At 42.5% G+C, this 25373-nt stretch overlaps 1 protein-coding gene across 16 annotated transcripts in view; it reads left to right on the top strand.

Moving 5' to 3' along the window:
* Nucleotides 1-12216, top strand: part of LOC146366235 (ryanodine receptor 3) — a 115714-nt gene extending 103498 nt beyond the window's left edge. For all 16 annotated transcript variants that reach the window (XM_084915098.1, XM_084915106.1, XM_084915109.1 and 13 more), the window contains 9 exons: nt 38-165; nt 274-334; nt 481-627; nt 1714-1848; nt 1967-2123; nt 2261-2325; nt 9020-9120; nt 9841-9892; nt 11178-12216. In XM_084915098.1, coding sequence (XP_084771224.1) covers nt 38-165; nt 274-334; nt 481-627; nt 1714-1848; nt 1967-2123; nt 2261-2325; nt 9020-9120; nt 9841-9892; nt 11178-11273 — 942 coding nt within the window. In that variant the 3' untranslated portion in view covers nt 11274-12216. The remainder of the gene's footprint in view (nt 1-37; nt 166-273; nt 335-480; nt 628-1713; nt 1849-1966; nt 2124-2260; nt 2326-9019; nt 9121-9840; nt 9893-11177) is intronic.
* The last annotated feature ends 13157 nt before the right edge of the window (nt 12217-25373 follow it).

Here is a 25373-nt window from a genome sequence, read left to right as displayed (position 1 = left end):
TGTCTCTTATATATTTCCGCGCGGCTTCTGTTTGTAGGTGATAAAAAAGTATGGAGACCTTTACGGAGCAGAGAGGATAGCAGAGCTGCTGGGGTTGGACAAGAGTGCCCTGGATTTCAACCCTACAGAGGAAACTGTTGCCAAGGAGGCTTCACTGGTGTCATGGTGAGAGATTGGGCTGATAAAAAGCAGACAGCCCAGGGCTGCTTGGAGTAAAAATAGAGGTCAAACAGAAAATACGAGCCCTTCATATCAACTTTTCTCTGTTGCCAGGTTGAGCTCAATCGATACAAAGTACCATGTCTGGAAAATGGGGGTTGTGTTTACAGATAATGTAAGTTTAAAAATAAGTTTGGATGATTAATTGCTTTGTTTTGTCGTTTTATTGGTGGTGGTTTACATTATTTGACAGCTGAGGTTGTTGATGGAGGATTTTATAGCAGGGCGAACGGCTTCTGATCCATTTTGTTTCTCCGCCAGTCATTCTTGTATCTAGTTTGGTACACCACCATGTCCATCCTGGGTCACTACAACAACTTCTTCTTTGCCGCCCATCTGCTGGACATTGCCATGGGCTTCAAGACTCTCCGCACCATCCTTTCATCTGTCACGCACAATGGCAAACAGGTGAGGAGGAAACACATACAGCTCTTCTATTGAACAGCAGGGGTCACTGCAGAGCTGATGGTGAAACACATTTTTTGATCACAGTTTGCAGTGATGGTATTTGAAGTATGCCATTCAAAATGTGCTAAATTATGCTTTCTGCACGCCCAAAACGGATTTCAGTTGAAATCATTTTAATTTTGCTTTAAATGTTAGCACAGTTATTTTAATATTATGTATTTATGTACTTAAAAAGCTACTTTAAGCGCTAAAAGACCCAGGCTTGGTTTTATAATAGGTTAAAGCCAACATATTAACAAATATTACCTTTTTATTAAGCTATTTCTCTTGTCATTTAACTGATCTAATTGACCATTTAGGTCTAATTTGGTTCATCGGGTTCTGAGAAAAATGATCTCGCTTGTTGGCAGCTAATATGCAGGTGACATGAATCACAAATGTGTCATCTAGCAGATACTGTATGTGTCGTGTGAGATAATTGGAATGTTCTCAGCATCCTTTGACATTTGAGTTCAAATGGCTCACATGGCTTAATTTAAATCCCACTTTGGATTGCCAGTTCTTCCAATAATTCCCATGTTAACTGACCAGAGGGACAAATCAGAATTTAATGTCACCTCAGTCTCCAAGGGTGGAAATGCACCAAAATGGCAAGGCCACAAGGAATCAGCGACATCTCCCAGACTCAGCCGTCTGTGGGCTGATCAATCACGCTTGTCAATCTAAATGCGCTTTACGCCGTTGTTGCCTTTCAGGTTTACAACCGGCTGAGCTGTAGCTGAATCCATTTTTTATTATATGTGAAATAATAGACTCTTTTTTTGTATTTACTATAAATAAATAACTCATGTGAGTTTTCTTATTGCACTAAACTTTCTCTTCGTTTCCACGCGTTTGAACTTTTCCCCTTCTCTCTACTCACTCCTCTCTTGCCAATGGCGATCTAATTTTGTTGCAGTTTTTTTATAGAAAACAAATGGAAGCCAGCAGCTCTGCCCCTGCTGCGTCCATTGTGTGTCTAAAGGAAATACATAAATAGCAAAAAAAGAGCGAGTCTGTAAATGCAGATTTCCTTTGTCTCTGTAGCTGGTGCTGACAGTGGGCCTGCTAGCTGTTGTGGTCTATCTCTACACTGTGGTGGCCTTCAACTTCTTCAGGAAGTTTTACAACAAGAGTGAGGATGAGGATGAGCCGGACATGAAGTGCGACGACATGATGACGGTAAACTGGAGTTACGCTTTCGTTTTTAAGGAACAGATTTGGTCTCGCTGCTTAAAATAACCCACGACTTAATGCTCAGCCTCAGATTTCAATTAGACCTCCATCTGTGTTCCCGCAGTGCTACCTATTCCACATGTATGTTGGGGTAAGAGCAGGAGGCGGGATAGGGGATGAGATCGAGGACCCAGCTGGTGACCCCTATGAGCTCTACCGCATCCTGTTTGACATCACGTTCTTCTTCTTTGTTATTGTCATCCTCTTGGCCATCATCCAGGGTACATAAAAAAAATCCCAATTTCAACCTTATTTATCAGTAATTAGACGAACCCACAACATATATCCATTTAAATATTACAGTCTTTATGCTGAGGGTATGTATGTCATGCTCACAGCAGTTCCTTTATGGTTGCAGGTTTGATCATTGATGCCTTTGGAGAGTTAAGAGACCAACAGGAGCAGGTCAAAGAGGACATGGAGGTGAGAGGACAGATCATCATAACTTGCAGCACTGAAGGAAGTGGGAGGAGTGTAAATCATAGGCCGTATATAAAAGATGGACTTAGCTTATAGGTCTGTGAAGTGAAGCCATTGTAGAAGTCGTCCAGTGTGGCCACTCCGTGTTTGTTGACTTTGTGGATGATGTTCTGTGGATTCACGTAATGATCGTCTAAAACCTCGTCAAGAGACGGAACATCCAGAATTCTCTGATGGTGGGTCAGCGTGATGTCCTTCCAGATCTCCTGCTCATCCCACTGTCAGCTCTCGTCTCTGTTTCTGCTGCTCTTCTGTTGGCTTCCTGCTGTGTTTGGAGTGCAAATTCTACATTTTCCTGGTTCTCCGTCTCCTGCCTCCTCCTTCTAAACTTGAAGAAACCTTCTTTGTCCTCTTTGAAGGTCTCTTTTTTATTGATCTGGAGTCTGAGGGTCAGGGGATAGAAAAGTGGAGGGAAACCCGTGCAACACATTGTTGTCCTCCAGGTCCTCTGTTCCCCGATGCTTCCTGAGGGGCATGCAAGCTCGAAACAAACGTGTCACATCATTCCACAGTTCCCTTTCAGTCGATTCACTCGGTACAACACATAAGTATGGGATATCACGCCCTCGCATGTCCTGGCTGAAGAAACCTTTAATCACGCCTTTAAGGCAGATGACGTGTGATGACACGCGCACGGCCCCGCCTGCACATATAGCCGCTGTCATCACAGTCATCCCTCAGTTCTTACGCTCTTCACCTCGCTGAGAACACCTCTGCTGAGTTGGGCTAGCTAGCTGCTGCTAGTTAGCTCCGTTGTCTGCCGACTTGAACTTAGCTTAACGGCCCCTGTTGGTGTTAGCCTCCACCGCGCAGTTGGTGTGTAGGCTGCACGCGGAGCGCTAATTTCAAGTTTTCCCGTGCAGCGTTTTACTTTCTGTTTTGAAATGTACTCCAAACCGAAGCGAGCAAAGCAGAAATCTTCTGTTCGCCCCTGTCCTCAGGGATGCGGTTTCTCTTTGCACGACAGCGACCAGCACCATGCGTTGACGGAGCCCGAAGCCTGTGCGTTTTGTCGCCAGCTCTGGCGCTCGACCCTGGAAAGACGGGTGACGTTTGTGGAAAAAGTGCTGGGACGCTCGGCTGTCGCACGGCATGACCCTCTCCTTTCCGAGTCTGGAGCCCCGGCTTCGTCCGAGTCCGAAGACGAGGATTTTCCGGTCGATGTCCCCGCAATTAGCTGGGCTGACCACATGGAATATGTTGACGGGTTAGCCGATGACGAGCTGGAACCATGCAGGAGCGCTGACGGGCTTCAGCCTGGGTTGAAGCCCGCCAGCGCTCCCCAGGACGATGATGACGTGCTGGACATCGGCCTGGACATCCATGGTTTGTCGGAGGATGAGCAGGAGAGCTCATTGTCGGCCCAATGTACCGCCGCTGCTGCGCCGGTCGGCCACGGTGACACCTCTCTTTTCTCCCTGTTTTGCCGTGCTGCTGAGAAGCTGCAGGTGGACTGGCCCTCTCCTCCGCCAGCTCAGAAGCCGTGGCGGTTCGCGGGGTTTTTCCTCCCACCGGAGCCCGCAACGGCCAAAAACTGCCTTCCCATGTTCCCAGACTTTCTCTGCGAGCTAACAGCATCATGGGACAAACCTCTGTCTACCCGCGTCACTGTGCCCGGCTATGGACAGTACATGGAATTGGACGGCGCCGAGGGGGCTGGCTTAGCTAACCCACCCCCTATGGAGCCATCTCTGGCTGCTTATCTGGCCCCATCCCATAACCATGGTGTCGGCGGCCCCGCAACTCTGCCGTCCAAGCACTGCAGATTCTCTGCTTCGCAGCTGGAGAAGATTTATCGAGCTCAGGCCGGAGCTCTGTCACCATGCTCCAGACGTACCGGGCAATGTGCCTGACGGAGCTCGGATCGCTGGTTCCTGATGACAGCCCGCTGTCGCACCAGTGTCTGCGGCTGGGTTATTCGGACATTCACTTGAAGCCATTCAGGCTAGGGTTCGATCTGAGGAAGAAGCAGACGGAAGCTCTGCGCGACATCATCCCCAGACGTCAGCCCAAGCCCAAGCCCGCAGCTAGCTCTCACAGGCCCGCCGCTCCTCTGCCGACTGGCAAGAGACCGGCGCCCACTGCTGAAGTGGGTGTGCCGCCAGCGAGAGCACATCCTCCGGCCCACCCTCGGGCCCCCGGCGGGACCCGACGCCCAGGAGGAAGAAGCCTCAGCCCTCTTAGCTGTGGTTTCGAGTGGAGAGGGGGTCCAGCAGCAGGGAGACGCTGTTTTTACCCCTCTGTTGCCGCACAAGAGGTGCCGCTTAAGTTCTGTTCAGGTTGTCAGCCCCAGAAGGCGCTGCACTTTCCTAACACTGTCTCCCAAGCACAAAACCCCTGCACACAAAATGCCTCAGGTAACTCCCTGTTCAGGTGTGTTAAATGTTCAGGTGACCACATCGAGTGTTCCCGCTGTTTTTCATTGTTGTGCCTCCAACAAAATGTATAAATGTACATGTTTCCATGTTACAATCAATAAAGAGTGTTGTTTATTCTCAAACAATCAAATGCTCAGCCTGCAGGCAGAATGAGCCAGGTCAGGCAGGTGATGCAGTGCCCTGCAGACACACTGGGGGGCGACAACGCCCCGCCGACGGTTCTGCAGGTCAGCCGGCTGGCTGCTCACTTCCCTCAGTGGCGCGCTTGCGCCCCCTCTCCGTGGGTGCTGCGAACCGTTGCCATGGGTTACCGGTTGCAGTTCCGGGTCAAGCCGCCTCGTTTCCAAAGAGTCGTAAGCATGACTGTCAACACCGAGGCGGCCATGATACTCAGAGAGGAAATAAAGGCGCTATTGCAGAAAAGAGCAATACGAGTGGTCCCCGCTTCGGAGACAGACAAAGGTTGGTACAGCCGTTATTTTGTTGTTCCGAAAAAAGGGGGAGGGCTTCGTCCCATCCTCGACCTGCGAGTCTTAAACACGTATCTACGAACGTACAGGTTCAAGATGCTAACACTCAGACAGCTCTTGAATGCGGTCGGCCCGGGAGATTGGTTTGCAACAATCGATCTAACAGATGCTTATTTTCATGTGGTTATGCACCCGAAACACAGGCAGTTTCTGAGGTTTGCATTCGAGGGCGTAGCCTACGAATACCTAGTGCTGCCGTTCGGGCTGTCGCTCGCTCCTCGCACCTTTACGAAATGTGCCGAGGCAGCGCTAGCGCCCCTCAGAGAGAGAAGAATCCGCATCTTAGCCTACCTAGATGACTGGGCTCTCGTAGCTTGCTCCAGAGAGCAGGTGGAGACACAGCTGTCGCTTGTTCTGTCACACATTCAGACACTGGGGTTCTCTGTGAACTTTCAAAAGAGCTCGCTAATCCCGAGTCAGCAGATTACTTTTCTCGGTTTGGAAATATGCTCGCTTTCCAGCCGCGCACAGAGTGGCCGCGTTTCATTGCTGCCTCGCTCAGTTTTAGTTGGGACGCAGACTGCGTTTCCAGACGATATTAAGCTTGTTGGGCATGATGGCATCTATGATCGCCGTAGTGCCACTTGGACTGTTAAAAATGAGAGCGTTTCAACGCTGGACTCTCTCTCTCACCGTTTGTGTGCATCGCGTCACCTCCGGAGGAGGCTGCCGGTAACCGCGTCTTGCATGCTAGCTCTCAGTCCTTGGAGGGAGCCCGGGCTGCTCCTGTCTCGCTCTCTGCTGTTATGGTGCAGTGTTCATTTTCTGTCTCTAAGAGCCACCATTGTCCCGGGCCACCTGAACCTGGGGCCGGACCTTCTGTCCAGGGGGGGTCCTCTGGTGAGAGAATGGAGGTTACACCCTTTAATAGTGGCTCAGATTTGGGACCTATTTGGCAAGGCGCAAATAGATCTTTTTGCTTCCAGGGTAAATACTCACTGCCCCCTGTTCTTCTCCATAATCGACCACGATGCACCCTTGGGCTTGGACGCGCTAGCGCACCAATGGCCAGACGTGCTCCTGTATGCATTTCCCCCAGTGGAAATGATATCTCCAGTTCTAGAGAGAGTGCGTCGGCATTCCCCCTCTCTCTGATTCTAGTGGCCCCTTGGTGGCCCACAAGGTCGTGGTATGCAGAGATAATCAGCCTGCTAGCAGCGAGTCCTTGGCAGCTTCCTCTCCGCAGGGATCTCCTCTCTCAGGCGGGAGGAGAAGTGTTTCATCCGCGCCCAGATCTGTGGCGCCTTCATGCTTACCTGCTGAGAGGTTAAACTTGATTGCTAAGGGTTTGCCACCTAGTGTGATAGCGACAATTCAGAGCGCTAGGGCCTCATCTACTAGAGGCTTGTACGCTTACAAATGGCGAGCCTTCGAGCAATGGTGCCAGGACCGCCACACTCTCCCATTTCAGTGCTCTATTGTGGATGTTTTGACATTCCTGCAGGAGCTGCTGGATAAGGGCCTTTCATTTTCGACAATAAAGGTTTATTTAGCAGCTATATCTGCTTGTCATATTGGCTTTGACGGGGTGACACTAGGTGCGCATCCCCTCGCCATACGTTTTCTGAAAGGAGTTCGCCGGCTGAGGCCCGTGCTTAAGTCCAGTGTCCCTACTTGGGACTTGTCTTTGGTGTTGGAGGCCCTTTGTAGCCCCCCGTTTGAACCCATTGAGTCTGTGGATATGAAATTTCTTTCATATAAGACTGCATTACTTCTCACTTTGGCGAAGTGGGTGACCTTCATGCGCTCTCTGTGCATCCCTCCTGCACACAGTTCTCTTCTGATGGCCACAAGGTCGTATTGCGTCCAAATGCTGCCTATTTTCCCAAGATCATGCCTGCATCTTCTAGCTCAATGGAGTTTGAGTTGCTGAGCCTTTGCTCCCCTCCTTTTGCATCTGAGGAGCAGAGGAGGATGCATTCTCTTTGTCCAGTGCGTGTGCTACGCACCTACATTGAGCGCACTCAGAATGTGCGTTTATGTGACCAGCTGTTTGTCTGCTTCGCTAATCCGAATAGAGGTAGAGCTCTGTCCAAACTGAGGCTGTCCCACTGGATTATAGAAGCTATCTCACTGGCATATGGCACCGGTGGTCTTGCTTTGCCCCACGGGGTGAGAGCTCATTCCACCAGGGGGATGGCAACCTCATGGGCTCTTTTTAAAGGGGTGCCTGTAGCTGATATTTGTGCGGCAGCTAGTTGGGCATCAACGCACACTTTTGTGCGGTTTTATCGGTTGGACGTTACAGCCCCTTCGGTGGCTCATGCTGTCCTTTCTGCTGGGTCTACCACTCACTAAGCGATTCCGGTTCGGTGGCTGCTCTGCGGGGCGTGTATATATGTCCCATACTTATGTGTTGTACCGAGTGAATCGACTGAAAGGGAACGAATAGTTATGTCTATAACTTCTGTTCCCTGAAGGAGAGGAACGAGGTACAACACAAGGTGGCCCCACTGAGCAGTTTGGCTCGGTGAAGAGCGGCTATCGAACTGAGGGATGACTGTGATGACAGCGGCTATATGTGCAGGCGGGGCCGTGCGCGTGTCATCACACGTCATCTGCCTTAAAGGCGTGATTAAAGGTTTCTTCAGCCAGGACATGCGAGGGCGTGATATCCCATACTTATGTGTTGTACCTCGTTCCTCTCCTTCAGGGAACAGAAGTTATAGACATAACTATTCGTTTTGTGGCTCTGTACAGTCCAGGACAAATAACATGAGAACTCATATTTATCACAGAAGGGCAGCAATAAAGTTTATCTTCATTCGATGTAGCGACAGGTAATATCCATCACTCGAAGAAATATTTCGCTACAAGCTTAAGGGCCATCAGGGGGCAACTGTTAAAAAAGAAGACTGGATGAGACTCCACAGTGTAACAGCGCTCGGCTCTCTTGTTCTATGACCTCAGTTAATACTCTCTTGGTGAGCAACTGTTTGTTTCACAGACTGCTGAAAACAACATGATGTTCATTTTTGCAAATGATTACTCTCTTTACCATCTGAAACCGGGTGTAGTTTATGATGGGCCAACCTCATATCTGGTAAGTTGCTTCGAAATAGCAAGACAGTTGAACACTCAGCTCGACCCTTCATAACAGCACCTCCCTAGCCATTAGACGGCGTATCGCGCTCACGTCCACCTTTCATATACGAATAGATTTAATGTAGATCTTCTGGAGATTACGGCCTTATTAGTGGACTCTTGTGTCTCGTCTCGTGTACTTGTCTCTTTTTTTTCATTAATATTTTACTTTGTCTGGGTTACTTTATGGAAATTGTACCCCCTACCCCCCCTTTTTGATCACGTGTTGAGTTTCAGAGATGTGACACATTTTTGTGAGCTCCCCATCTCTCTTGAGTATTTAAACAGTCACTGTGACAGGCAAGTGAAGATCAACGTGCACGTGGGAATATAAATATTAAGCCGAATTTTGGAGGCATACTTGTTGATGCATAACCTTGTCGCCTAAGAGAGGGCAGATAACCCTTAATGAAACTGTCAATAATAAATAACTATGTTATTTTCTCAGACTAAAAGGTCCCTGCAGAGCCTCTGTTGTTCATAGGCTGAGTGGGACTGAGCGTGATGAGTAACTTGACCTTAATATTGTAAAATATGTCCAATCTGGTGTTGCTTTAGGCAAACTCTTGTTTACTGTAGTTCATCAATGAAGCACAGAAAAAGAAAAAGGAAGCGTGCCTTCTAATTTTCATTTTCTGTCCTCAGACCAAATGTTTCATCTGTGGGATCGGGAACGATTACTTCGACACAACCCCCCACGGCTTTGAGACCCACACCTTACAAGAGCACAATTTGGCCAACTATCTGTGAGTATCCTTTTGATCAGTAGTGTTTTTAATGTTTTTTTTGTTTTGTAATCATTGTAGTAATCTTTTACCATTCGTGTCAACGCTTTTCTGTAATTTAACCACATGATTGATGGCTTTAGCACGTTACTGCAGCATAAACACCAAAGTCACTAGTAGCAGCATTGATCCAGAACACTAGATCCCTTCAGGTATCCTTTCCATCTGCCTGGGTTTCCCTCACACGCACCGCTTAGCCGGTGTTTCTGAATAATACCAGTAACAATAGAAAGTCTCAGTCCATTTGCTCTCACAGTCAGCTGGCCGGAGGATATCACAGCGACCTCATTATGTTGCTTCATTACTATTTAATGCCATGAACTTTATTGGAAAATAGGTTTGTGATAGCATGCTCTCATTCAGTATTCATTATGATTTGGCATGCTGCGATGCCCATAGAGATACAGCGGCTCATTGCCATTTACGCTTGATTTGGGGAACAACAGGTGATTCTGCGATAGAGACGAGGTGGTGTAACTTTATTTAGACACTAGCATCGGGAACTGTGACACCCAGTGACGGAGAGTTTGACATTTACGTGATTAGTGTTGCAAAAATCAAATGTGTCACAGAAAAGCTTCTCATGTCCCTGCTCTGTGCCTCAGCTGTGGTGATGGGCTTAGATACAAGACTGCGATTCCCCTTTAATGTTTTTTCTTTGTTCTCGTTTTTCTTATAAAGGTTTTTCCTGATGTACCTCATCAACAAGGATGAGACAGAGCACACTGGACAGGTAGAAGACTATTTTACCCTGATTAGCTTAACCCAGTCAATATTTCTCCTCTTACTGTCAACACCTATTTTGGTTTATTAGTTTTTTCATATCTACCCATATTGTGGTGGAATTAAAGTGTTGTTTAATACTCTGTGGTTTACATAATATTAATTAAGGTCATTGTACTAAGCACATAGAGATTCAATTTTAATTTTAGGTCCTATTTGTGTGGATAAAGTGGTAAGATTAATACTGCTTAATAACATTTAGCAACAAGTAGGTGCTCATCTACTAGCTAACTGTTTTGCCTCTCTTAGATAAGACAGTAGCTATGTCCCAATTCATAGGCAGCATCCTCCAAAGACCGAGTTTAATAAACTCAGCCGTCTGCTCCTTACTCGCTAATATATAACTTGACATTGGAGTAAATTCTCGACCATCTCACACTTCTGTTAATCAGTTTTCTGTTTGACGTTTATTTAGCTGTAATCTCAGCTGAACCGATTTACTCAGGAACAAATAAAACACTGAAAAAAGCCAAACAATAACATTTTTAATTTATCTGAGTGACTTAGTAACATGTTTAACCTGAGTAGTAAAAAGACCGCGGGGGATCTGAAAATGATGTGCCGGGAGTCCGCTGTTCTCGCCGGCTCCAGTGAGCCTTGAACCCCCGGCTAGCTATCGATCTGGAGGGTAACAGACGTAACATTGGAGCACTTTTGCAAATATGTGATGTCTTGATAAATCGAGCAGATATTTGAAATTTACACAGCTACATTCTTGCCTGAGAATATGTTAAAAGTTTATTTTGTGATTACAGAAAGAGTAATCAGAGTAATATTAAAATTAAGTAGCTGCCGCCATTGTTGGAAACTGGAATCGGCTGGGCCGCGCTACGAATTCTGGGGTAGGGTACAATCCTTTAAATTCGGGGAAATGAAGGACGCATTTGTCGACCGCGTTTGGAGCAGCCTTCAAGTTGGGACAGCCTTCGTCTCCTGGCTGTAACGTAATCAGCCTTAAAATGCAAGCTCCGAAGGATGCGGCCTAGGTTTTGGGACACAGCTAGTATACTCATTAAATACCAAAACTGTTTTAATGATCTTTCTGTTGATACGTTCTGTTGATACGTTCACTTGGTATTAACTGCATGTTAATACCAAGTATACCCATTTCACCTCGTTAACACACCTGTAATTATGTAATGTTTAAATTTTGGATATTTAAATTCAAAACATTCAGCCTTACTTTAGGCAAGTTAAAGATTTCGAGCTAAACTCTGATGTTGGCTCGTGTCCAGGAGTCCTACGTGTGGAAGATGTATCAGGAGCGCTGCTGGGACTTTTTCCCAGCTGGAGATTGCTTCCGCAAACAGTACGAAGATCAGCTTGGATAGAGCAGATGCATCCTCCTTACCTCTATCTACGTGGCCTGCTGGAGCACGTAGTCCCACCTACAACTGCTGGAATACGACACACACTCCCGCCACTGGTTTGGACTGGTGTGAGGAGAGGCAAATGAAAATGATGTACCCTGTAACTGTCAGTACAGCACCCGTCTATGAGGAAATGACCTATAACTTGCCCAGACATTTAGGTTTTCTTTTGGTTTGGGGGACTCGTTTTTGACAGCGTGTTGCCTTTTACTCCACATAACCCCAAATCATTGCACAATTTTTGTTTTCTTTTGGTCTTTTTGAGAAATATTGGGTTGTGTGGGGTTATGGGGACAATGTGTGAGTCATATTATGCACAATATATGAATGTTGAACTTGAGACTTAATGCCAAAAGAAAAGCAGTGGAGTATAGTAGATATACATAGTGCGCAAAAATGTGATTTAAGAAAAGATTTTTTTTCGTCAGATGTTGTAACATTTATCTATCGAGATGGAATCTGTAGGATGACGTGACAAATGGTTTATTGTGTAGGATTTTTTTTTTAAAATGCCTAAAGTTCTTCATGAAGTGCCTTACAGTACTGTATCTACATTACAATGAAGCTATGCAAAACTTTTGTTTCTTTTCTTTATTGTATGTAAGTACAGTAGTTTTCCTGGAGCAGTAACAAGTAGCTGTCCAGATATGTAGTTTGTGGCTGAACACTTTCATTTGAACGTGGAAGAAGAGCATTGGGACGATTTCTTTTGTTGCTGAATGCAGCGTAACTGCAAATGTTCAAGATACACAGTGTATAAATGACACAACAGAATTTCCTGAAGACTTTCAAACAAGAACAGAAAAAAATGAATTGCTATTGTATGGCCATTTGTATGTAATAGCTTTGCTGATCTGTGCATTTCTTTTGATGGAAAAAAAAATAAAGAAATTGATGCAAGAAACGTTTGTGTTTACATTGTGGTTGTTTATTTTTCAGATTTTTGAATTTATTTCTTAAAGCAATTAAATAAAAATATATCTCCAAGTCTAAGATCTCTGAGTCATTTCAGACGGAAATTTCACACACCCCAAACCTCAGCGCTATATCATAACTCTGACCTTCCTAGCTTTTAATTATGATTTAGTAATAAACAAGTAATGGCCAAGTAGATGCGTACTTCTGGTGGGTTAGAATGGCAGGACGGGGCCTCAGCAGACTACATGATGGGAGTTTTAGACCTATTACCCATGGTGCCAGCTGTCAGCTCACATCATGTCACCACACCTTGGGCACCACACAGTGCTGAAGCCTGCCGCTGAGAGCAACTCTACCACCTCAGCTTACAGCTCTGGCATTCTGACTATTTTGTATGGTCCCAGCATGTTGTGTGTGCATTGTATTTTTGAAATTAAAACGTGACCCATCACTATCGGTCTTTCTACTGAAGACTATTGCAAAGCAACAATAAAAAGCTATCCTTACCTCCAATTGTTTTATAAAGCTGCTCTTGTCATAGTACAGTAAATATTTAACATGCAGTGTTTTGAGTGGATTAAAGCAAACGCAGTCTCTGAGCTAACTCAGTTTAAAGCTTCGTATGCAATGTTCTGTGCTCTAAAAAGCAAATGGGCTCCTACATTATTTAGCATATTATGTGGCTATAAAGGCAGCAGAAGAAAACTGTAATGTGCAATATCAGTGATGACTTCCATGTGAAGCAGAGCCAACATGAATTAGCAACAATTAAGCCATTCGTGATGACACACACAGAAACACACACATATAACAAAGTCGTGTTACCAACAAACAACTAAGTTATAATGGGTTTCATGCATATAGAGACTGATTTGTTTCTGGCTACCACTTTTTAAAACCTCATAAATTTATAAAACTTATAATTTGGTTTAGGTTAAGTAAAACTGATATGACAAATAGTCTGCGTCAAGAAATTTTAAGTGAGCTTAACTAACCTTGAGCTAGTAGAAAGGAAAGGAACTCGTGTTCAGGGTCAAAGCGGCAATAAGGAAGTCTGTTCATATTTAAACCTTAGCGTTAGCATGATTCACGAGTAGTGTAAAGTGCGTAGAATCAAAACAAGTTAAACTCTAAACACAGACTTTTTCTTAGCTTAATGCGAACACTTAAAGTGAGAACAACACTGCCTATTTTGGGTCACTTTTGCCAGTCCCAAGCCAGATAAAGGAGGAGGGATGGAATTGTGACATTAAAAAAACAATAACTACTGAAAGAAATTTAATTTGTAGTTCTAAATAAATTCTAAATATATATAAATGCATTTAGGGTGTTTTTTACTGACTTTATGTCTCTTCCATGATGTTATTTCTCTGTCCTACAGCATCGGTTACAATTACATAAGCATGACCAATTATGCAAATAAAGGCAATGAAGTCATTGAGCGACTTCTAGCCACTTTTATGACAGCCAATAGCGATTTTTGTTACTGAGGAGTTGGCAACACTGGATCAAGCTACCTGGTTGAGCTACATCTGCTAAAGCTAAAGCTACTGTTAAAGAAGGAGATATTACCCATATGGAAAAGAAATAGAACAAACTTATAGAAGACTTGCATAAGATGTGGCCTACTTCATATAGTGAATCATATAAGGCTTATATGATTTACTCATGAAAGTGGCCATTTTCTCATTACTTTCATATATTGCTTTAGTAAGTATCCAAAACATACAAGTTTCATTTATATAATTTTTCAAGGGATCTTATATCTGTTTTCACTCTTGTATGCTTTTCATACAAGTTTCACACAATATTTATATATATCTTTTCCATATGGGTACATAGCCTTGCTCAGTTTTTTTTAATCTGCCAAACCTTTTTAATTAATTATTATTTATTTATTTAATTTGATGTAATCGGGACTGCAGTTTAGCATGAAGCTGATGGGCTTCAAAGCAAATTTATAGCTTTAGCTAATTTGCAACTCTTGTCCCTAGTTGGGCTTTCATATACTCAATGCACAACCAAGATTTTACAACATCACACACATACATTAAATACTTTGTCTGAAAGTAATGATACCTTTTTTATGAACAAAGCCGGGGTAGCTGTTTATCATCTTTTTTGCTAGCACAGAACCTTTGCTAGCTTGAACCTTTGCTAACATTAGGCCAACTGCTATGTTTGCTATTGTTCTTTTCTCCTGACTCTTGTTGAGAGACCCTTTTCCTTTCCTTTTTTTACCAGCTTAGTGGTAAAGTGAAAAATGTTTATTTATGGAAATGTAGAGCAGGGTTAAGTTTTAAACATTAAAGAGAGCTAACTCCCTAAAGAAGCACTAATGTGTTAAAGTGCCTTTTACACAGTAACTCCATTATGGTACGTGTTTGTAAGGAAGGAAAAAAGGTATAGAAAGTTCATTTTATCAGGCAGAATTACTCTGGGCTTTTCAGACACATACCCAAGGGGCTTGTTTTCTAACACAGGGTACAACATGACCGGAGCCTAAAGGTAGAATGACACATTTTACACCTGATTTCACTTGTTCCTTAGGGGAAGACCTGACTCACAAACATCAATAAAATACAAAGCTTCTGGGTTTTTTTTCCCCTTTTTGTTTGGGATGTACTATTGTTTTCAACTTGGGGAAGTATCTGCTCCCTGTCTGTGTTGAATTCGGTATGCCATTTGGTGTGCCTTCTGTAATGCCCAACCCCCGTTCTTACCACAAGTGACCTATTGCTGATGTAATGTAGCTGAAAGTTGTATCCGGTCCATCATGCCGGGTCCCAGCATGGAGCGCGGCTGCAGTGGAGTGACAGATCGCTCGGGAGAAAAAAGAGAGCAGCTTGAGTCACAGTCTGCGCTGTCACTTGCAGCTGGCCACCTGCAGACAAACCTCCAACTGGTGACAAGACGCTACATATGGTCTGTTGTCAGCAGTGTTGGTCAAGTTACTTGAAAAAAGTAATCAGTAACTAATTACTGATTACTTCCCCAAAAAAGTAATCCCGTTACTTTACTGATTACTTATTTTCAAAAGTAATTAATTACTTAGTTACTTAGTTACTTTTAAAAACACGATTTACAACCTGAATAGGTGATAAAGCGATAGATCTGTCGACCCAATTCTACTTTTTCTGCATAATCCATCATACAAAATGTAATCAAATGGAAAAGTCTCTTTTTTTTAAACTTGTTTTATCCGTTTTAATCTTTTAACTTTATGCATCAAGCAAAAATTAAATTACATGCACCATTCTCTGACTGGAAGAAATTAGTTTAACATTTAAACCTATTTTCTGCACATTCCAGCACATAAAATAAAATATTTTTTGTGTTTACACTCAGTCTTTCAAATAGATGCAAGTAAAACACAGCAGAAAGTAAATAAAATCAAAGACTAGCGGTCCTGTTGCTCTATTTTCACCTGTAAAGCAGGAGTGGGGTAGGCGGAGGTTTACCCTGGTGCAGGTGTGCCGCAGCGGTCAGTGGAAGAATCCGCGAGTTTCTCTGTGAGTTTCCCATTACGTCGTTGCGCACTCGGAGCTTGTTTAGGGTTTTTTTTCGGTGTAAAAAGAAGTTTTCTTCCCACGCACAACGGACGCTGATGTTTTTGTCACCTTTTATAGAATCAAACTCAAAGTAAGGTCAGTACTTCCACGCTTTAAACGCTGCACGCTCATACTCTCTCCTCGATATATGATCCATTGTTGATCTGCACACAGCTGTTGTCACGAACGTCGCACTCGCTTACGTCACTGTCATGAGACATTCTCGCAAAAAAATCACGGTTTTAGTAACGCAGCGTTCCTACGGGAAAGTAACGGTAATCTAATTACCGTTTTTGCAATAGTAATCCCTTACTTTACTCGTTACTTGAAAAAAGTAATCAGATTACAGTAACGCGTTACAAGTAACGCGTTACTGCCCATCTCTGGTTGCCAGTGTTTGAACCTTTTATTCAACATTACACAACAGCATACACTCTAATAGTTAAAGCAGGTTGGCTAGGTTTGTCACAGTGAACTCGATAATACCAAGATTCAGCTCTTGTTGCGTTTTACTATCCATTTAGTGTACGTATTATTGCCATGTAGTTGTGTTTACAGACTCTGTGTCCATCTTGTTACACTCATATTTTGAGTATAATTCGTTTGACAAAACTCACAATAGACAAACTTTTAAAAAATTAACAGATATACCGTTAAGTCCACAAGCATCTGAACAATCAACACGTTTTGCTGATGCTCCCATTATTCTGGTACAAGTAAAACTTGGTGTCAATAATTATTTTAAGGGCTGTCCAGGCTATTTTAGATGTTTTCTGATGAAGGTTAATCTGGCCTTCTTGTTCTTGAGTATAACCAGTGATTTTCACATTGCTTTAAACTACTTTCACGAAGGTGTCTCTTGATTATTGACTCTGATAATGATACACCTACCTCCTCAAGAGTGTTATTTTGTCCTGTCTTCCTCCCTTCACCCCCAACCAGTCACAGCAGACGGCTGCCCCTCCCTGATCCCGGTTCTACTGGAGGTTTCTTCCTGTTAAAATCATGTTTTTTCTTTCCCACTGTCGCCAAGTGCTTGTTTAAAAGGCATCGTCCGATTGTTGGGATTTGCTCTGTGTCACTGTTGGATCATTACTTTAGAATACAAAGTGCATTAAGGTGACTGCTGCTGTGATTTGGCCTCATATAAATAAAACTGAATTTAATTGAGCTGACTTATATAAAAGCTATAAAATACAAATTCAGCACTTTGACTTTGGCCATTAAATTGTGATTAAAATGTTCACTTGATTTTAAATCTCTGAAAACTGTCAACTGGTTCGCTGTAATTTCTAAATAGTTACTTTGTGAACTAAAACTGAAAACTGCACTTCAATCAAATACTGACTGTTTGAGTTTAAATCCACAAAAAAACCCAAAACAAAACCTACAAAAATTGTGTCTTTGGCCAACGATTTATTGAGCTGTACAACTGTGTAATAACTGTATAATAGTATAATTTTGCACACATCAGCAAATCCTGACATTGGCTTTTTAACTCCAAAAGAGTGGTGGGGAAGACCATTAACGTGGCCCCAGTTGTGGATAAGAACCTCAAACTATTCCCAGTAGTTTACCAACTACTTTTGTAAAGACATCTTTTGATTGTAGACTTTGATAAAGATAGACTTATTTCCTTGAAAGTGTATTGACTTGACAAAATCATTTTGTCATCATACCCTTTAGTTCCAGTGTCTTTAGTGGTCTTTCAGGCCATCATTGCATTCATTCTTTTTAAGAAAGGGCCCGATGTTTCGACCACTCTTGAAGATTTAGCAGTCGCCTAATGACGACCTTCTTCAGTTACATCGAAATCTCTTCGGGCTTCAAATTGAGAGCTCCGCCGAACAGCTAACCAAATGCAATTTCAACACATTTTTTATCAGCTTAATTTGTCAGGGAATAATGAGGGAACTGCGCTGACCTGGCCATGAAAGTGCTGAAGGATTAATTTTCAAATTACATGTAAGGCTTTGAAAATGGGACACTATGCATGAAAATGGCTGTAATTCCTAAACATTCATTGCTGAAAGTCTGCGCTTCAGTCACATCTTCATTGTTCGTTTCAAATCCACTACGGTGGTGTAGAGAGGAAAAATCACAAAAATGTGTCCTTAACTGTGATTTTTTTTTTATGTATATAATAATAATAATCATAATAATAATAATAATAATAATATTGTGAATTATTTTGGCTATGATTATTTTGCAGTGAAAAATCTCATACTTAAACATCTCTACCAGTTAAAGCACTTTGAGTAATCAGTTATATAAATGCTGGTCTCGTTTCTTTTCTAGTTAATCAATTATAATATGAATAAGTAGTAGTAATAAATAACATTTAATATATTCCTAATAAATGTTCATTTTTCCTCAGGTAAAGTAAACGCTTCTCCTCATCTGAGAACTCAGCTGCCTCTGAACAGAAGCGATGCTAACTGTAAAACCCTCTGTGCTCTGTCCAAACACTGCAGCACTGGCATCCATACTGTGGGCAGATGTGTTCCTCCCTGAAGCAAACTCTACAGCAGTAGATTCCGTGTGTGACTTTGTGCGTGACAGAGAGCAGCTGAATGAAAGGGATGGTGACTAAGAATAAAGGCAAAGAGCAAACTAACAGCAAATTTCAAAAGGCACCAGGAGGTGTAAAAGCAAGAGAATGAAGCCGTGTGCTTTATTCTCACAGACTGTAAATCATGACATCTGTCAGCTGAGTCATCCGAACCGAATTTAATTGCAGCCTGCAGTAAGTTTTAATAAGAAGTCAGTTGAATGGGGTAAATAGTTTTATCTACTGGTATCACTGAGCCTTACTGGGGGGCCAGATTGGATGTAGCCTTTATTATGTGAAGACCGCAATTTCTATCACAGCCCCTTTGTAAGGTACATAAACCACAGGATTGATGGATCTGGGTTATTCTATCTTAGAAACTCTTTGTGTGTCCAAACCACACCTATTAATGTTTCATGTGTTGTTTTTCTGTATGCTGTTGGACTGAGGTGCTGCTTCAGAGTGTCTTCCTTTATAAAGTTTGGGTGGGAAACCCTTCACTCAACATTGTTCCAAACAGAAACGATCTTCCCCTTTCAAATCTTATGTAATGTATTCTGAAGACAAATTAGACAGCCCCAATAAAAGAGCTAACACGTTTTATCTGTGAGTACTGCCCAAAAAGTGTTCAACATGAAATTGAAACGACAAACCTTCTTGCTATATTGAAATCTTGATAGATTAAAAAATGCATTTATAGTTTCACCTCTGGTTTTTGTGGACTCTCATCCTTGATTTTTCTTGCTTGCCGTTTTATGGAGGGTTTTTTTAAGAGAACTAGGTTCTAGGCTCTTGTCCAGGGATCTGTTACATGTTCAAGGTCAGACAAAGAGCCCATGGCTGTTGAGCAAGTGAAGGCTGCAGGGCCAGCAATGCAGACATCCAGTGAGCGAGTGCTGAGCGAGGGGTTGAAGTGAGCTGAACAGGCTGCTTCGTACTCCGCGGGTGTTCTATTGCGCTGATACGGCAGGGGACAAGTCAAGTACGAACCCAGCGCTGACACCAGGCCAAACATCCCTGGATAGGACGAATGAGAATCCAAAGGGATTGTGCCTTTATAAAATGAGTAAAGGTCTTGGAATTTGCTCCTCAAGTGGAAAGTCTGTGTTTGCATATAACACATAATCTACAGTGTTGTTATTTCCTTCTTGCTGAGAATTACATGATAATAACAATACCAGCCTCATATATGTATTTCAGTTAAAGCGAAATATGGAGCTAGCGCTAGTAGGTCAGATAAGCAGATTGGCAAAAGCAAAAAAAAAAGCTTAAGTCTGAAAACAAATCCACCCACTATCTCATCTAGAGCTTATTATTTTACTCATTCCTGTTTGCTCTTGTTTGGTTTATTAAAGTACAAAACCCCGCTGGAACACAAGACCAACAACTGCACGGCAAAACCAGACAGAGCTCTTTTGTCTTTAGACTCGCGAGGGAGACCGGCCGAGGTCAAGAACTGTTCCCTTCATCTGAACCCAGCCAACCTAGGAACGGACTCCCGGTACCGCTTCTTTTTTTGAGCACAGGCAGTCCATACATGAATATGCAATTACAAATACACATGACAGTCTTAACCCTTTACCCCACCGGCGGGCCCATTTTACAAGCGATCTTTAAACAACTGTAACTCCGTCAACATTTACGCTAGAGCGAAAATGCGAAAGGTTTTGAAAAGAAGAGAAGCTGCGCTTTACAGGGATATTTGGGGTATTACGGTAGCACAAAGCCTTCACAAGCTACTGCTACCTGAACACAGAAGGAAAACTCGACTCCGCCTAGGTTTTAGCATGTGCGCTTCGCACTACCATAACTCATCGACCATTTGAGCTAGAGAAAAAATTCACACGGTTACTGAAAGAAGAGAAGCTGCGCTTTACAGGGATATTTGGTGTATTACGGTAGCACAAATGGTTTGCAAGCTACTGCTCTGGAAAAAGAAAAGCCAACTCCGCTTAGGTGCGCTTCGCACTAGCGTAACTCCTCGACCATTTGGGCAAGAGAGACATTTCAAACGGTGACTGAAAGACGAGAAAATGAGCTTTACGAAACTTTATGTGCATCATTAGGAAGCACAAGCTGCGACGGTCCAATCACAAGCAGAGATGGGCAGTTACTGTAATCCGATTACTTTTTTCAAGTAACGAGTAAAGTAAGGGATTACTATTGCAAAAACGGTAATTAGATTACCGTTACTTTCCCGTAGGAACGCTGCGTTACTGCGTTACTAAAACCGTGATTTTTTTGCAAGAATGTCTCATGACAGTGACGTAAGCGAGTGCGACGTTCGTGACAACAGCTGTGCGCAGATCAACAATGGATCATATATCGAGGAGAGAGTATGAGCGTGCAGCGTTTAAAGCGTGGAAGTACTGACCTTACTTTGAGTTTGATTCTATAAAAAGTGACAAAAACATCAGCGTCCGTTGTGCGTGGGAAGAAAACTTCTTTTTACAGCGAAAAAACCCCCTAAACTTCCAAGCAAGCACCGAGTAGCTGCGACGTGATGGGAAACTCACAGAGAAACTCACGGATTCTTCCACTGACCGCTGCGCCACACCTGCACCAGGGTAAACCTCCGCCTACCCCACTCCTGCTTTACAGGTGAAAATAGAGCAACAGGACCGCTAGTCTTTGATTTTATTTATTTTCTGCTGTGTTTTACTTGCATCTATTTGAAAGACTGAGTGTAAACACAAAAAATATTTTATTTTATGTGCTGGAATGTGCAGAAATTAGGTTTAAATGTTAAACTAATTTCTTCCAGTCAGAGAATGTTGCACATAATTAAATTTTTGCTTGATGCATAAAGTTAAAAGATTAAAACTGATAAAACAAGTTTTAAAAAAAGAGACTTTTCCATTTGGTTACATTTTGTATGATGGATTATGCAGAAAAAGTAGAATTGGGCTGAAAGATCTATCGCTTTATCACCTATTCAGGTTGTAAATCGTGTTTTTAAAAGTAACTAAGTAACTAAGTAATTAATTACTTTTGAAAATAAGTAATCAGTAAAGTAACGGGATTACTTTTTTGGGGAAGTAATCAGTAATTAGTTACTGATTACTTTTTTCAAGTAACTTGACCAACACTGATCACAAGTAAGAATTGATGACTCACGGAGCAGAGTGATGGGTGTGGAGAAATGGCAACACCCCCAAAAGGCCTGGATATTTAAAAAAAACTGAGTGACCTAGGCCCAAAAACTTTATTGTACATATTTAGCATGTTCATATTTAAAGTTGATGTTGTGTTACATTTTGTTCCTGTTGAATATCAGTTTCACTTAGCTATAAATCTGAAACAACAGAGTCCGATTTTTATTTTTTTTTCCACTTTTAAGTGTTGTTTCATTGTCACAACAATACAATCATGTAAAATGACTGCCAGATATTGAAAGCTGAGGTTATTCTAAAAAAAGGGGCAAAAGAATTCACTTTTACAGCCAAAATTACCAAATAAGTCCAGGCGGCTTAAATGATGCTTGGTCAATAAAGGCAGGCATATGTGTGTGTGTGTAAAGTATCCGCCTGTATGTGTGTGTGTCACTTGCTGTCACCATTTATGGCATGACCCTTTAACGAGTGTGAGCATCTTGCTGAACTATAAAAATAGGAACTTGTAGCTGACTATACTTTCAGTGGAAATTAGCAAAGCTTAAAATACAGCTTCTAATCGGCTAGAAGATTTATGGTGCACAATGACAACTGTATTAGGACACACAGAAGCAATAATCATGTGACTTCCTCTATCAGCGTATTTAGTCTTGCAGAACATGTCTTTCTGGTGAGATGACAGGAACTGGCAGGCGCAGTCGCGGTTTCAGTTCCTCTATCTTGCAGGACTCTATGGGTTTAAAAGGTTACAACATGAAACGGTCTGGCAGGTTGAATAGGTCATGTGTTAACAGTTTATAGCATTTGTTTTTGATCATGTATTCTTTACACACAAATCATTCTCATTAATGACAATCAATTTCTCCAACGGCTCTATTTATACAACAAATATTGTGGCATGAGACACACGCCAACATAGACCAACAGCGTGAACAGACAGCGCTAATGTAGCTACAATTATTTCCTTTTAGAGAGTTAGTGTGTGCGTGTTCAAATCACAGCAAAACCTGGTCCTGCATTTACACACACACACACACACATGCAGACAAAATGGTTTTGAGCACAATGGCAAGTGTGGACATTTGACATTTATCAGATTTTGGGGTTGAAATCCCATCGTTTAATAGTCTCTAGTTAAGTTAAGCCTTCAAAACACAAAATCAGCTTACTGAAGAAACCTACAAAGGTCCTGCGGATCCTTGGGGGATTTGTTAGTGGAGTTTATTACAGAACAACTCGTGATGAAAGAGGTTAAGGAAACAAACAGTCCTTCAGCTTTCTGTCGTACTGGTGTGCCGAACAGAAACAGAAAGACCTTCTAAATTATCTGTTAGTGAGAAAGAGGATAAGCTTATGTGCCAAAACATGTTTTTAATGTGTCACAAAGAAAAACTTTTTTTTGTCTTTTTTGATGGCTGCAAACTCTTAGATAAGATCAAAATTGCGAGATAGGAACACAAAGAGTAAAAGGTGAGAGCATCGCTGAGATGATGAGACAGAATGCGAGAAAGAAAGAACACATGTGGCAGAGAAAGTGATTAAACGATAGCACGGATAACGACATGCTACCTTATCTTCTGCCTGGTGCAGAAACAAAGGGATGGATGTAATCAAGGTAATCGTGCTGGAAGTAGCAGTCAGCGAGTATAAACGCGTGTAGTAATTAGCCATTTGCTTCTAATTACCAGGTTGTCATTCAAAAGCTTCCTGAATATAGTTTTTCAAACCAGGATGCAACCTCTTTACAAAGAAGCTCATTATGATTCACAGTTAGTGAATTCCAATGAAAAACTTCACTACAAAAAAAATAAAGCAGCATCACTTAGCATAAGTAAAAACAGACTATTGATGACGACGACGATGATGATGATGATGCTCAAAACAGTGATTGTATAATTTAATCTTGAGCTGATCCACCTAAACATGAATAATACATGTTATTATCACCGCAGCGTATGAATGGGGTTGACACTGATGCTGACTAATGCAAGTGGAAGAAGCTCGCAGAGGTAAGTCTCTGAAAAGCTTTTCATGAAGTCCCTCCGTTCTTGTAAGCAGTTTTGGATTTCCACTTCATGGCCCATTTCCTTTTCCCGGGATGTGAGCCAGAATCAGCATGTGTCATTTGGAACGTCAGAGTGGAACGCATTGAATAAGGGATGTCCCTGTGGACCTTCTGTCATCAGATGTAGCATTGTGCATAGCAGTGGATAAAAGATATTCCCTTTGACTGGTTCCTTTTATAATGGTGGCACAGGTCATATGGCGAGCAGAGAAAGTTGGCAGTTGTAGACATATCTCTACACTTCCTGACGAATAAAATAAATCTAGGACACCAATGCCACCATGCCAGAGATGGTTGTGTTACTAATGCAAAGCAGGGCTTTGAGCTAAATGCTAAAATATCTGCACATTAGCATGTTTGCATCTTCATATCTGGCTATTGTCAGATGAGATATTTACAGGGTCATAAAGGCTTGATGCGACTTGGCAGGCACAGACTGCATGTTGCGAACTAGAAGAAGCATGCTGTTTATTATGAGCTGTGGCATTGGGAAGAAGGTGTCAGAAACAAATTATCGGAAATAAGAATAAACGCAAACGATGGTGTGAATAACTCCGCCTGCCTTGGAAAAAAAGGAAAAATGACAGACATCTGTGTCTTTGACCATGGGTGGTAGAAGTAGGTCAGTGTTGAGTATTGAAAGATGTCACATGACAGGAAGATTTTATATATGGCTGATGCAAGCAAGTTCTTCCAAGTCAATATGAATATTTCAGATATTCACACTGGCATGCTCCCAAGGACAAATGACTTAATTCTAGTATGTGCAATGGACTTTCCATTGTGGTTGCATTTTCCTGGTTGGCTATCTAAAATGAAAAAGAGTACCTTTTTTTTAAGGGTTACACTTTTAAGGGCATCTAGTCTCTGTCTGTCCTTGTGCTCCTGCCCAGCTTAGTTTCTGTATTTGCCTTTAGTTTTTAATCACTTTTTATAAGGCAAATCCAGAATTTTTACAGTTATAATCAGCTTAAAAGTCAGTATTTGGTATCACCGCTTTTATTTTTCAACATAGTCTTTAGGAATAGTTCTCCGGGCTTTCAAAGCTCTTCTTTGGATGTTGGCTGCCTTTTGCTCTCTGTCAAGACCTCACACTGCTTCAGTAACGTCTCCCTACCTTTAGAATGGCTTCTTAACAGCCACCCTTCCACCGAGACCATTTCTGATGAGCCTTCAGTGAACAGATGGATGGATCAACGGAAAGGCCAGAGGCGTCTTTTAGCTCCTTTGTCAGCTCTTTGCTGGAATTTTTTCCCCCCTTTTTCTCAAGGACATGATATTCAATGTTCATCTTCTGTGGATGGTTTTTAGGCCTGCCACTTCTTGTTTTATCCTCCACATGTCCAGTTTCCTTATATTTTTAAGGTTACACTGCACACCATCTCAAGATATGAGTTTTTGGCAAATATAAAGTGCAAAACTACAATTATATGCCTGTCAAACAGTGTTACCTGTACTATATTTCATAGATTCAATGAAAGAAATGCCTGAATGGAGAACTGTTGCTCAAGATCATTTTTTTTTAAATCCAAGAAAGTATAATACATATAATATGAAAGAACTATGGGTGGCTTAAGACTTTTGTGCAGTACTATAGATTTTTAATTGTAACAATTTACTACCACCAAGCTGCCCTATTATTTTATCTACCCAATAGCTTTCTTTGTCTTTATGGGTTAAACACTATCACATATTCCAAGCATCCATCCATCCAGCCTTCCATTTTTTTGTTTGCTAAACCTGTGTAGGACTTGCAGCTGTTAACCACCTGGGCTGCAGCTGATGAGTGGTGGCTGCTGCAACGCATATGGGGGTAGAGCTGCTCCAGCATATGGCACAGGCAGATCTTAAAGCTTTTGGCTG

Source organism: Perissodus microlepis, chromosome 19, assembly GCF_051167445.1.
Source record: "Perissodus microlepis isolate ML-2025 ecotype Zambia chromosome 19, ASM5116744v1, whole genome shotgun sequence".
In the NCBI taxonomy this organism is placed as follows: domain Eukaryota; kingdom Metazoa; phylum Chordata; class Actinopteri; order Cichliformes; family Cichlidae; genus Perissodus; species Perissodus microlepis.
The sequence above is the reverse complement of the archived record's forward strand: the minus strand, read 5'-3'. Positions and strand labels throughout refer to the sequence as shown.